Source organism: Podarcis filfolensis, assembly GCF_964270895.1.
Source record: "Podarcis filfolensis genome assembly, chromosome: 14".
In the NCBI taxonomy this organism is placed as follows: Eukaryota; Metazoa; Chordata; class Lepidosauria; order Squamata; family Lacertidae; genus Podarcis; species Podarcis filfolensis.
The window spans coordinates 46,390,800-46,403,842 of NC_139616.1; the positions used below are offsets into that span (position 1 = coordinate 46,390,800).

A 13,043-nucleotide genomic window follows, 5' to 3' on the forward strand; every position below is an offset into this window, starting at 1 on the left:
GAGCACCGTCCTCGCCTTCCTCCCCTCGCCCGGCCGGCCTGCCTCCGACGCGGCTCGGCCTGGCTCGGCCTCTTTCTGTTTTCCCCTCACAGCCCTTTCCTCCCCCTCAGCGGCGTCGCCGCCGCCTCCTCTTCCTCCCGCCGCTCATGATTGGCCCGCCGTGCGGCGGCGCTCGAACCCCATTGGGTGTCCGGCGTCACGTGGGGGTAGGAGGGCGGGGGAGGGAAAGGGTTTTTTTTTTTTTTAAGGAAGGCAAGACGCCGCCGGGCTTTTCTCTTTCCACTCCCTCAGTCGCTCCTCGCTCGCTCCGCCGCGTCGCGGGGAGACGGCGCGGCGCAGGGGACAAAACGCGTTTGTGATGCTGATTGGCCGCGTCTGGTAGCTCCTCACCCGCGCTCCCCCCTGACGTAGCAAGATGGCGGCGCCCATGAGCGTGGGTGAATAAGGAAGTGGGCGGGCGAGCAGAAAAAGGAAGATTTTGAGGGTGGAAAGGAAGAGGGTTTTTAAAATTATTGTTATTTTAACCTTTATTGAGTTGGCTTCGGGGGCTTCTCATTTGTACTGCCTAGGGAAATCTCACTATCATTCCTTTGGGGCCAAGAGAGGGTCCACTTTAGGGGCTGTCCTTGGGTCCCACGACATAAATTTCCCCTAGCGCAGCCTGCTGCCGAGACCTCCTTTTATCCCCTCCCTTTTAAAAACAACCCCCCACAATACCCTCCAGGCCTCCTCCCATGTTTAGAGAGCCTAGCTCTAGTTTGCTGTGTCCTTAAAATATACGTTTATAAACTTAGGTCAGCTTTTTATGATGATACCTGTATCCATAACACATAAGGAAAGGCGGAGCTACTTCTGAAGAATTGCTCATGGTTACTAGGTCCCTTTCTTTGACCTCATTGCCCCAAATTATTATTATTCTTTTTAAATTTACCAAATACCAGAATGTGGTGGGGTGGTTTACAGCGCCTGTCATCAAGACACTCCCTTGTGGTCGGACGTCTCTGGCCATCTGTCTTCGTTCGTGGTCCAGTGTTATTGCAAGTGGAGTCAAGACGACCCTACACACCGCAGGCAGGTAAGAATTAAGGTTGCAGGCTGATCCTGGGTATGATGTGGTTGGGATTCATACTTTTTGATAGCTAGGATTGGAATGCAGGAAACGCAGCATTGAGGCAGCACATTGTTAGATGTAGCTCAGTGCCATTTATGGTGCCTGGCAGCTGCTAACAATAAAGTATTTCAGTTGGGTCTTTCTTAATTTTATCTGGAGTTGCTGGGAATTCAAAATGGAATGGGATTTTGCATCTAAAGTATGGTATGTGTTCTACCTCAGAGCTATAGCCTTTCTTAAATTAGGAACAGGTAATGTTTTTGGGCCAAGGGCTACATGGTCTCCTTGGTCAGTTCCCTCAGACCTGTATGCCAGAAGTAGGGGTGGCCAGAAGAGGCTGCATGCAAACAAACTGCTAACCCATGCAGAAGTCTACTTTATGTGCCATGCCTATTTTAATTCTTTTTTCTTATCACTGCTACTGAAGATTGGTGGGGGAGAAAATTTTGTGGGGGGGCGGGCTGCAACAGAACCTCAGACGGGGATTTAGCTACCCCAGCCTTAAATATTTCTCCACACCCACCCCCTGAAAAAAGTGTATGTTATAGTTTTCAGGTGTCATTTTCTCATAGTAGCGAACAGAATGCCTCTAGGATGCCCACAAGTTGGTCATAAAATAGATCATAAAGACAATAGGCTTCCCTCACTGTTGCTGTTTTAACTGCTACCATTCACCATGTTGCCTTAGAACCTGCAGATTCCATTCTGGCACCACACATTCTACACATATCCATTGATAGATGTATCTGTTGTGATAAAGCTGAGTGTGCAGTGGCTTGCATGTGTGATCTGATCTGGTTTTAAGCCTTTCACAGAATCTTAAGAGTTGATAAAGTCTTAGGACCTGGATGGTTTTTTGATCTCCCTTCACACTGATGACAATTATCCTGCTGTATTGATCATCAAGACAGAGCCATGCTACTTATAAGTTTGGTTTCTCTGTTTCGTGAAGGCTTAAATGTACCCTCCTTGATAACAAATGATGTCTTTAGAAGACTTTAGAACTCAGCATGTGCTTTCTACAAACAAGTAACAGCAGCTTACTATCAGTGGTTTGAGATGCAGACGTTCTTTTTTTCTTTTGCAGCTAGAGGGAGCTCTCTTTCAATCTGATGGCATCTAACATCTGCAGGCAGTGCATTCTGGGAGATGTAATTCACTGAGAAAATGGGCTGGACAAAGACATTAAAATGATGTTGGTTGGCAGCTGATAGGCAGAAAGTCAATGGAAAGAGTGGCAGCTCCTCTGGGGTGCTTGGCTCCACTCTCTTACATTTTAGACAGTGAGCTACACCATGTACTGTATGTAAAATACATTGACCATTTATTACAGTATCTTATCCCAAAGGATGTTTTCTAAGAGATACATTTAAAATTGGTGGTTCTTGAGCTACCTGCACTCCCTTTTCTTTTATCTGTGGTACTTCACTGCGACTGCAAAACATATACTGGCACATATAAATGCATATTAAAAATTAGATTGCTAGCAGTTAAGCAATGGATTAAAAGAATAAAAACCTAACTGTGTAAAGATCATAATAGATAGCTGAAAACCATGGTGGAAGAAAGGGTCAAGCATTGCAGAGCGCTGACTGTTGTGTATCTTTGAACAGAAAGATTCATATTGATTCAGGAATTGCAGGAGTGGGCAAAGAAACCAGTACAATGTAAAGAAAGAACATAAGAAGAATGTGCTGGATCAGGCCAACAGCCCATATAGTCCAGCATCCTGTTCTCACAGTGACCAACCAGATGCCTGTGGGAAACCCTCAAGCATGATCTGATCCCAAGAGCACTTTTTCCTCCTATGTTCTCAAGCAGTATTCAAAAGCATTACTACCCCCGGGCCTTATTGATTTCAGTGGATCTAGACCAGTGGCGTAGCGTGGGTTGTCAGCACCCGGGGCAAGGCAAGTAATTTGCGCCTCCTAACCCGTGGATTTGCGCCCCCTAACCTGTGGATTTGCCCTAACCCCCAGATGTTGCGCCCGGTGCGGCCGGCCCCCCCTGCACCCCCCACGCTACGCCACTGATCTAGACATATCTACCGTATTTTTCGCCCCATAGAACACACTTTCCCCCCTCCAAAAATGAAGGGGAAATGTGTGTGCGTCCTATGGGGCGAATGCAGGCTTTCACTGACCCCTCTCGCTCTCCAGGCTTCAGGAAGCTATCCACAAGCCTGGGGAGCCCGCGGGAGTTCCCACACGGCTTGCGGATAGCAGCCTGCTGCCCAAAGCCCGGGGAGCGCTGAAGCAGCGCACCCCGGGCTTCGGGCAGATATCCGCAAGCCTGGGGAGCCCGCAGGAGTTCCCGCTTGCGGATAGCAGCCTGTTCTGGGGTCGGGGGAAGCTCGGGCTTCCCCCACCCCAGCCCCGCGCCTGGGGGGGGGAATTTTTTTTCCCTTTATTTCCCCCCCCAAAAAACTAGGTGTGCCCTATGGGCCAGTGCATCCTATAGGGCGAAAAATACGGTACATTTGTCTGGATTGTGAACATTGGATCTGTACATATTTTATTTATTTCTTAAACAGAGATGTATTTTTCTTGCAGAAAGGAAAAGGTTCTACCAGAATGTCAGCATCTCCCAAGGTGAAGGTGAGCACCTCTGTGTACTGTAGTTTGTCTGTCGTGCAGATGTTTGGAACAGGCTCATCTGGACTTCTTCTCCATCCCAGCTCAAGGTTATGTTAAGGTGAAAGGCAGAGACTTTGCCAAGGTGAACTTTGTAGTGGAACAAAGCCTTCCATGCTGGCTCCTGTGTGTTGCAAAAGATTCTAATGCACTTAGAAGAGGGATATTGCAACACATTCAGGAAAAGTTTTACTCAGGCTTTGGCAAATCTTTGGTGGAAGAGAGTTCTGTTTGTGAGGTGGTTGTAGAAAACTTTGATGCCTTCATATGTGGCTCCAATGTCAGGATGTTTTCGCTGCAGTTGAAAGCACACATGTTTACACTGGTATTTCTCTGACCATTCATATAATTTTGCTGTCACTGTTTGACCTTGTTTTATTGAAACATTTTGTTTTTCTTATGTTTGTTTTGGACCACCTTGGTACTGTTTGCTGAAATTGAAGGGTGGGGGAAATGAAATCAATAAATGAAGTGTTTAGTTATTGTTAAGAAAGCTATTTTCTGGTTTTCAGTGATAGGGTATGAGTGGGACAGTGTTTCTCAAACTTGGGTCCCCAACTTGTTGAACTACAACTCCCATCATCCCTGGCTAGCATAACCAGTTGTCTGGGATGATGGGAGTGGTAGTCCAACAACAGCTGGGGACCCAAGTTTGAGAAACACTGGAGTAAGAACTTCCATCATGGCACCATTCAAGAATTTAATATTGGATGCAGAATTCGTTGCTGTGAGACTCAACTTCTCAAATAAATGGAACCCATCACAAGGCACTGGTCCTTAAAACTGCAAAGAGTGACTGGACAGTGTGAAGATAGTGTCCAGCAGAATCTCAAAAGTTGCAGGCTTAGTGGGTTTTTCTTAACCTTTCTTCTTCAGGTGGCTTTGAAATCAACTTGGACCACCGAAAACTGAAAACCCCCCAGGCCAAGCTCTTCACAGTGCCGAGCGAGACTCTGGCTCTGGCTGTGGCGACCGAATGGGACTCTCAGCGGGACACCATCAAGTTCTACACAATGCACCTGGTGTGTGAAGGAGAGGGTGGGGCATGTGAACAAACAAATGGAAGATTGAGATTGCAGCCAATCTGTTCTCTTTGAGTTATTAGGCAGAGCAGGATGTGCACCTGGTAGCTAATGTAGGCTAATGTTTGACTGAACTGTATAAATCAGATTGCCGGTGGGAGATACAGTTTTGAGTACTCCACTCAACTATGTACGCATGTTGTGCTTTGTGTTTTTTAAGACCCTACAAAGTGGCATGTTGGGATAGATGGCCCATCTAGCTCCACATTGTGCTATTTTTCTGCTTTTCACCTTTTGCAACCTGGTGCCCTCCAGATATTTTGAATTACAGTGGTACCTTGGTTTAAGAACAGCCCTGTTTATGAACTACAGTGGTACCTCAGGTTAAGTACATAATTCGTTTCGGAGGTCCGTACTTAACCTGAAATTGTTCTTAACCTGAAGCACCACTTTAGCTAATGGGGTCTCCTGCTGCTGCCGCGCCATCGAGCACGATTTCTATTCTCATCCTGAAGCAAAGTTCTTAACCTGAAGCACTATTTCTGGGTTAGCGGAGTCTTTAACCTGAAGCGTATGTAACCTGAAGTGTACGTAACCTGAGGTACCACTGTATTCGGTTTACGAACTCCGCAAAACTAGAAGTAGTATCCCGGTTTGCGAAATTTATCTTGGTCTAACAATGGAATCCAAACAGTGGAAGGGCACTGGCAGCGGGAGGCCTCATTAGGGAAAGCGCGCCTTGGTTTAAGAAAGGTTTCGGTTTAAGAACGGACTTCCGGAACAGATTAAGTTTGTAAACTGAGGTACCGCTGTATAGCGTTCATCAGCCTCTATACCAATTTTTTTGTGCTGGCTGGAGCTAATGGGAATTGTGGTCCAAAACAGAAAGGCACCAGGTTGGAGAATGCGGCTGTTGCAAGGACTTCTGTACAGGGAGTATGGCTGTATTGATACAAGCTGTTTTATATCTTCAGAGCTTGTGGGGAGACTTAAACGGGGAATTGGCTGGTTCATTGCTTCCGCTGTGTCACTCTGCTAGTCTAGCTCTCGATTTCTGTAGCTTCTTTCTTCCCTTTCAGACAACCTTGTGCAACACAGCTTTGGACAACCCGTCACAGCGAAGCAAAGATCAGCTCATCAAGGCAGCTGTGAAATTCTTGGAGACAGACACAGTTTGGTAGAAATGCATTCTGGGAAGGGGCTCCCTTAGAAGCTGGTTCTTAAAAAATTATCTGATCAGGAAAACCAGTGTTACTGCAGTCACTGTGTAGTGGGTATGAATGAAAAATCCATGCCACATTGAAGTAGAACCTGAAGTACTTCTCCGAGTGCTGATAAGTCCTCATTTATTGAATTCTACCTCATTGTTATAATCTCCTTAAGATTGGCTGACCATTTTAGGTCGAGGCGCCTCATCACCCCATTGCATCCCAGATGTGATCACCCCAGCGGTGGCATGTTCACATGCGCAAGTGTGCAAGTACACCAGAGGGTATCTGCTCTCCTCAGTTATCTCCCGCTTGGACTACTGCAATGCACTCTACGTGGGGCTACCTTTGAAGGTGGCTTGGAAACTGCAACTATTCCAAAATGCGGCAGCTAAACTGGTGACTGGGAGTGGTCGCTGAGACCATAAAACACCAGTCCTGAGAGATCTGTATTGGCTCCCAGTACGTTTCCAAGCACAATTCAAAGTGTTGGTGCTGACCTTTAAAGCCCTAAATGGCCTTGGTCCTGTATGCCTGAAGGAGCATCTCCACCCCCATAGTCCAACCCGGACACTGAGGTCCAGCTCCGAGGGCCTTCTGGCGGTTCCCTCACTGCAAGAAGTAAGGAAGCAGACAGAGGGCCTTCTTGGTGGTGGCGCCTGCCCTGTGGAACGCCCTCCCATCGAATGTCAAGGAAATAAACAACCATCTGACATTTAGAAGACATCTGAAGGCAGCCCTGTTTAGGGAAGTTTTTAATGACTAATGTTTTAATGTATTTTTAACCTTCTGTTGGAAGCTGGATGGGCGTCGTAGAAATAATAAATTATTATTATTTTTACTCAGCTGAGCCATGTAGAGCAGCAGAGAAGCGGGACGGATACTTTTCTCCCCATCATGAGGTGGAAAATTGTACTCTCTGTCCTTCAAATGATCAGTCTGAAGAGCAGATAGTGACTATCTTATCCACCACAAAGCTGGGCTGGGCAGGATGGTTGCTGTTCATCAGCTGAGCCCCACGATGTTGCTACCCACCATCACCTTGGCTTGGCTGGCAGGGGGAAGCGAAATATTGGAGAACTTGAGAGAGACACCCCACACTTGCTTTTACTCAGGAAGGTCCATGAGTAACAGTACCATGCCACAGTTGGGACAGCATAGTCAACTTGAAAATTTTAGAGGGCATTTGTGTGCGTGATTATATTGGGATTCACAGCTTTTCTTGGTCAGGAATTGGAAAAGCAGGATTGAATCTTGGGAGGTGCAAGCTTAGCTGTGTGGAACCTAATCCTGTTGTTCTTGATGGTCCTTTTTTTTGCTTTGCTTCCATGGTATTCCAGCTACCGGGTGGAAGAGCCGCCTGCCTTGGTGGAACTGCAGAAGAATGAGTGGGATCCCATAATCGAGTGGGCAGAGAAAAGGTAAGCAAAAAGTCAGTGCCAGGGAAATGCTGATGATGCACAGAAACCCCCTTGTCCCCAGAGGATGCTTGTGGCTCAGGGCACGAAAGTTAAACTGTGTTGGTTGGGGAGCCATTTAGATTTCTTAGGCCCATTTTTGAGCCTTCCTAGGGAACACAGGTGGAGAGGAGAAAGGAATTCAACACTCTTGGCTGCCAACTGCCTCCTCCAAAGGTATGTTGAAGGACTATCACTTTCTAAACTTCTGTTAGCTAGATAGGTATTGTTTTTGTGTGTGTCCTGGATTAAAACTGGAGGTGCATTTGCTCTTACAATGGCAACAGGCTTATTTTTTAGAGGGTTCGTTTCTACCCATCCCCAAGTTTCCTGTATGAGTACCTAATCTTGAGTGCTCACAAAAAATCTACATACACACAGAGACTTTGCATAGGCTGCATGTGGCTTTGGAGGAATGTTTTTGAGGTTCTTGGATGTGACAGGATTCCTTTGTATATCTCAACTTTTTACAAATGTGTCTATGGTGACTTCTATAAATATATATATATATATATATATATATATATATATATATAATGAAATACAGAGCCCCCTCCAAATAGATAAATAAAAATCAGCCTCGCAACAAAATTGACCAGAATCTCAGAGGCTAAAAAACAGCCAGAGATACTTTTCTCAATGAAGACGTTCTGGGTTTGCTCAAAAGTGTGGCCTATCTAAGCTCTGCTCTGCTTGCAGGTACAATGTTGTGATTGGCTCATCAACAAGCATCATGGGTCCCAGCATCCCGCAGAGCACGAAGGACACCTTTGTCAACCACCTGGCATCGTATAACAGCTGGGCCCTTCAAGGTAAAAGGAGGGCTGTGTCTGCTGTCAGTCATAAGCCATACCCTGCATCTGCCGGTTTTCTGCTTTAGCTAGAAATGTAGTTTGAGGTTAAGAATTCTTTGGTTGTTATCCCACCATGTGAGATCAAGTGGGAGAGGCACACTGGGGGACCTTTCTGCATTTTTAAGAGAGAGAGATTTAATTTTTTTTTTAAAGAAGAGCCCTGCAGGATATGGTTCAGCATCCTGCTTCCCACAGTGGCCAATTAGTGGCCTCTGAGAAGCCCACAAGCAGGATGTAGAGGCAACAGCCCCCTCCTGTTTATCCCCAGCAATGAGTATTCAGGGATAGACTGCCTCTGAATATGGAAGTTGCATTTAGATGCCTCTTCCTTCTCCATGTCTAATCTGATGTGAGCACAACAGTAAAAAAGCGGGATACGAATCTAAACAAACAAAGTAATTGCTATTTTGAAGCTGTTTAAGCGGGGCTGTCTTAAGCATATCCGGTGCAAAGATCCCTCCGCCCGCCCCACCCCCCACCCCATTTCCCAGAGTTGTCGTCCTTTTCCCAAGCCTCTGCAGGGATTGCTCTCCTCCCGCAGAGGCTTCGGAAGGAAGCTGCATGCCCACCAGCCCTATGGTTGATGGGGCAGAGCTGGCATGCGTGCAGGGAAAGGTGAGGCCACTGCAAAGCTCCCCCACTCGCTGGGGCACCCCTGAGAGGCCAGCGCCCTGGCGCAATGCGCCAGTAAGCCCAATAGGAAAGACAGCTCTGTGTTTAAGCAGCAGTGGCCCTCAGCATGTTTTGTGGAGGCAAATTCCATAGATTAAATTATGTGTCCCGTGAATAAACTTTCTTTTGTCTGGTCCTGAATCTACAGCCCTCAATTTTAATCCTGGTACAGTGGTACTTCTGGTTACGTACTTAATTTGTTCCGGAGGTCCGTTCTTAACCTGAAACTGTTCTTAACCTGAAGCACCACTTTAGCTAATGGGGCCTCCCACTGCTGCCGTGCCGCCGCTGTGTGATTTCTGTTCTCATCCTGAAGCAAAGTTCTCAACCCGAGGTACTATTTCTGAGTTAGCGGAGTCTGTAACCTGAAGCGTATGTAACCTGAAGCGTATGTTACCCAATGTACCACTGTATTACGAGGGAAGCAGAAAAAAATATACCGTATTTTTCCATATATAACATGCCCCCCTGTATAAGACGCCCCCTAATTTTGGGGACTCAAAATTAAGAAAACGGGGGGAGATTGCCCAGATTATAGGGTTTTTTTAGAGTTGTAGAGTCTGTCCCCGCGCCGGCAGAAGCCACCAAACACAACACGCAGTGACAGCCAATCCACACCAGTCCTTGCCGCAGCCACCAATAACACGCCAAAATAGCCGCTAACAATCTCCGGCTCGCGGCAGCAACCAATCCCACGTCCCCCCTATGCACTATCTGTGTAGAAGACAACCCCAAATTTTAAACATAATATTTTAATAACAAAACCTCATCTTATACACCAAAAAGTACGGTATCTTTTTTCAGGTAGTACAGCATGTTAACAAAATGTCTGCTGTGTCCATTTGAGCCACCTTTGTTTTCCTACATGGTTTCCAGTAAAGGAAAGAGAGAAACCTGAATGCTGCAGCCTAATAGGTCCTATTTTCTTACGCAGGAATAATCAGGATGGGGCATTAGGTGTCTCCTCACCTTTTTTTGACTCTTCTTCTTGTCGCCCAAGATTGATTTGCACAGGAAAATGACAGGTTTCCTTCCCTCTTTCTTTCTGGTTTGGGGTGTTTCCCCTCTTGCTAGGCATAGAATACATGATCACCCAGCTGAAGTCTCTGGTGCTCTCGATGAGCCTACTCGACAAACACCTCACGGTGGAGCAAGCTGTCCTACTATCTCGTCTAGAGGAAGAATACCAGGTAAACCTCGTTGTGACAGAGATCTGGGGCTTTGGGGCCAAGTTAATTTAGGGACCGTCTGCTCCCATTATGCACTTGCCTGCCAGATAAGACCTGCCTGTGGCTCTGAAAAAATGTTTATGACACTGATGGATTAAGTTCTATATCACCCCTTTTAACAAAAACAGCTAAGGTGACTTTTCTAAAAATAAATACCTAATGAAATAAAGGCCCTCCCCCAATAAAATCAGCGTTGCAACAAAACCGAGCACAGCAATAGATCCCAGATGCTAAAAACAGCAGCAGTTACATAATAAATCAAGGTATTCTGGGTTTGCTCAAGAGCGTGGCAAATCTTCTTTTTTAAAATAATAATAATAATATTTTATTAAAGCTTTTTCATAATACAGTAAGATAAAAGAAACTAATCTAAATAAAAACAAAAACGGCAAGAGAGAGAAAAGAAAAAAAGAGAGAAACGTGTGGCAAATCTAAGCTCTGCTTTGCCCCCAGCTATGGTGTTGTGATCTATTTCCAGTGAGGGTCTGATTATTCTTCTCATCTTCCTTCAGATCCAGCACTGGGGGAACATTGAGTGGGCCCACGACTATGACATGTACGAACTTCGGGCCCGCACAGCTGCTGCTGCCCTTTTTGTTCAGCTTTGCTTAGAGAATTCCACGATCAAACACAAGCTGCTGCAGGACTGAGACTCTGGGGCGGACAAGGAGCGGGCACCGGTGCACTGGGCAGACCTGTAGAACATCCGGGACCGACTGAGTGGCGGGTGGAGAAGAAAGGGAGCTGGTGTTGGTGGGGTGATGGAATCGCACTACTCGCCCAAGGCTGACCTGTTGACAGCGGAGGTACTGATGGGCCTTGGAGCCTTAGACTGACTGGGTGTGGCGATTCTCCCTGAACGAGGGGGCAGGAATGCCTGCCATACGTCTCCTTCTGTTCCTCCTTAACCTGGCCCTTGGCACATCCAAGAAGACTTCCTTTCCTCGTACTACACACCCTGTCCTCCAGCCCCTCCAGGCTGAGAGTCATGGCCTTCTGCCAGGACCCTTAGATGCCCCCAAGTTGTGAATTCCAAGGAGGAAATCCGTTCATTCCTGGAAGTGACAGGCACCATCCAGCTGCGGCTATTTTGTACCATTGTGGCTCCTATTCTCCTTGATTCCCTGGCTTACCAGCAGCAGCCCAGTTTGAGTTTTCCAACAGGATGCACATTTTCCACGGGGAGGCAAGCCTCTCGAGCACAGCTGCTGCAGGATGTTCATTTTGGCTGGGCCAACTTGATTGGAATCTGGACCAGTCAGTGGTGGGCAGTTGTGGCGCAGCCTCACCTCTTACCCAAGGTGGTGGCTCACTAGGGGCTCCTGGCAAACCAAGAGAGAGCAGTCAATCCCTTTGCTTCTCTCCAAACGAGAATGGCTTACCCTGTGGGCATCAGTGCTCCCCCATTTGGAATTAAGTGGGGTCTTGGCAGCCTCCGTTGCACAAGGGGCGAAGATGTGAAACGGCTGCTGGGTACTTTGGGCAGCATGGAGGGGCGTAGGCACCTATTTGACCTCTCAGCAGGCAAATCACGGCTGCTTTTATAGCAAAGGTGGTATGATGCTAATCTGGTGCATTTGCACTGTCCTGCCCTCCTCGCTGCCTCCCCCTTCTCCCTGCAGTAAGCTGCAGCAGCAAGTTATCTGCAGTTGGAGGGGGCTGGAACCTAGGCCAGAACCAGAGTTAAGTCTCCCTATATCCCCCTAACCATTGCATGTCCTCCCATACTTTCATAGCTGGCCTCTGTGTCTCCAAGAAAGCCAGAGCCTGCTATGGCGGTTGTTTTCACCCCTTTGTGTACCCAGCAGAGAAAAATGCATTCTTCTCCCCTCCCTTACAGTTTGATTAAATATTCCTGTTTGGTGCCTCTACATGCTATATGGATTTGTGTGTGTGTGTGTGTGCATTTGTTTGTTTAAAAAGAGTTGGTTTCAATGCCAGAGCTCTCTGGCCCAAACATTTGCTTTGCAGCTGCTCCAAGTTCAGCTAAAGCGGAAAGATTTTGGGTTGCAGAGCTGGATCCCTGGAGAGCTAGTCTGGGTAAAGACCATTCTAGGCAAAGCTGGTCTGAACCTGATTTCTGGGCTTAGGTTGACCTATAAGAGAATGCAGTGAGAGAGCAGGACTATGTGGATGGGGTCGGCCAAGACAGCCTAGCATCACTGCTGGGGTCAAGACCCTGTAGGTTCTGGCCATTCTCAGACCTGGGGGTTATCAGCTTTGTCCACTGGTTGATGAATGCACCTGCCTTTAGGAAAACAGGAATGGGAATTTTACAGAAATAATGGCAAAGTCCAAGCACATGACGACGAGGATGATACGATTTTTAAGGAGAAAGTCCAAGGTCCCCCTAAAAAAATGGGGCTGTGATTCTGCCCAGCTGTTCTGCAGTCTGCTTCTTCATTGGGGAGGGAATTCTGAGCTTTTCAGGAGACACAGCGGTACCCCTTGTTGGCTGTCAACCACATGAAAAGTTAGAAGCACTCCACACCCCTACAAATTGGCCTGGGTTAAAAATAGCTGCAGCCACCCTTTATTTCCTCTGTTGGTGTGGAAAGGAAAATTGTGATTCTTTGCCTTTTACATTCATGGCACAGGTGCAAAGCTGGGAAATTTAAATAGGAACAAACCTTAACTAACAAGAGTACTAAACCATCTCTGGCAATGCTTTGGACTCGGTTTTAAGATGTGAGCTGTTTTGTGGGGGCCATGTGTGGTACCTTGGCCCAGCTTCCTCATTCTCCTGAGGGCTCCTCAATCTTGAAACAAACTTCCTTGCACACAGAAAGCTAGCATGTCAAGGAGAAGTCTCGGCCAGTAGCCTGACATATCCATTTTCTCTGTTCACAGAGGGGAA

At 47.0% G+C, this 13,043-nt stretch overlaps 1 protein-coding gene across 1 annotated transcript; it reads left to right on the plus strand.

Moving 5' to 3' along the window:
• Positions 1–937: 937 nt before the first annotated feature.
• Positions 938–12,057, plus strand: ATPAF2 (ATP synthase mitochondrial F1 complex assembly factor 2). The gene is made up of 8 exons (XM_083585890.1): positions 938–1,075; positions 3,664–3,708; positions 4,621–4,766; positions 5,846–5,943; positions 7,315–7,395; positions 8,131–8,243; positions 10,032–10,147; positions 10,699–12,057. Exons 1-8 carry the CDS (start codon positions 943–945, stop codon positions 10,834–10,836), a joined length of 870 nt encoding a protein of 289 aa, XP_083442016.1. The 5' UTR covers positions 938–942; the 3' UTR covers positions 10,837–12,057.
• Positions 12,058–13,043: the final 986 nt, after the last annotated feature.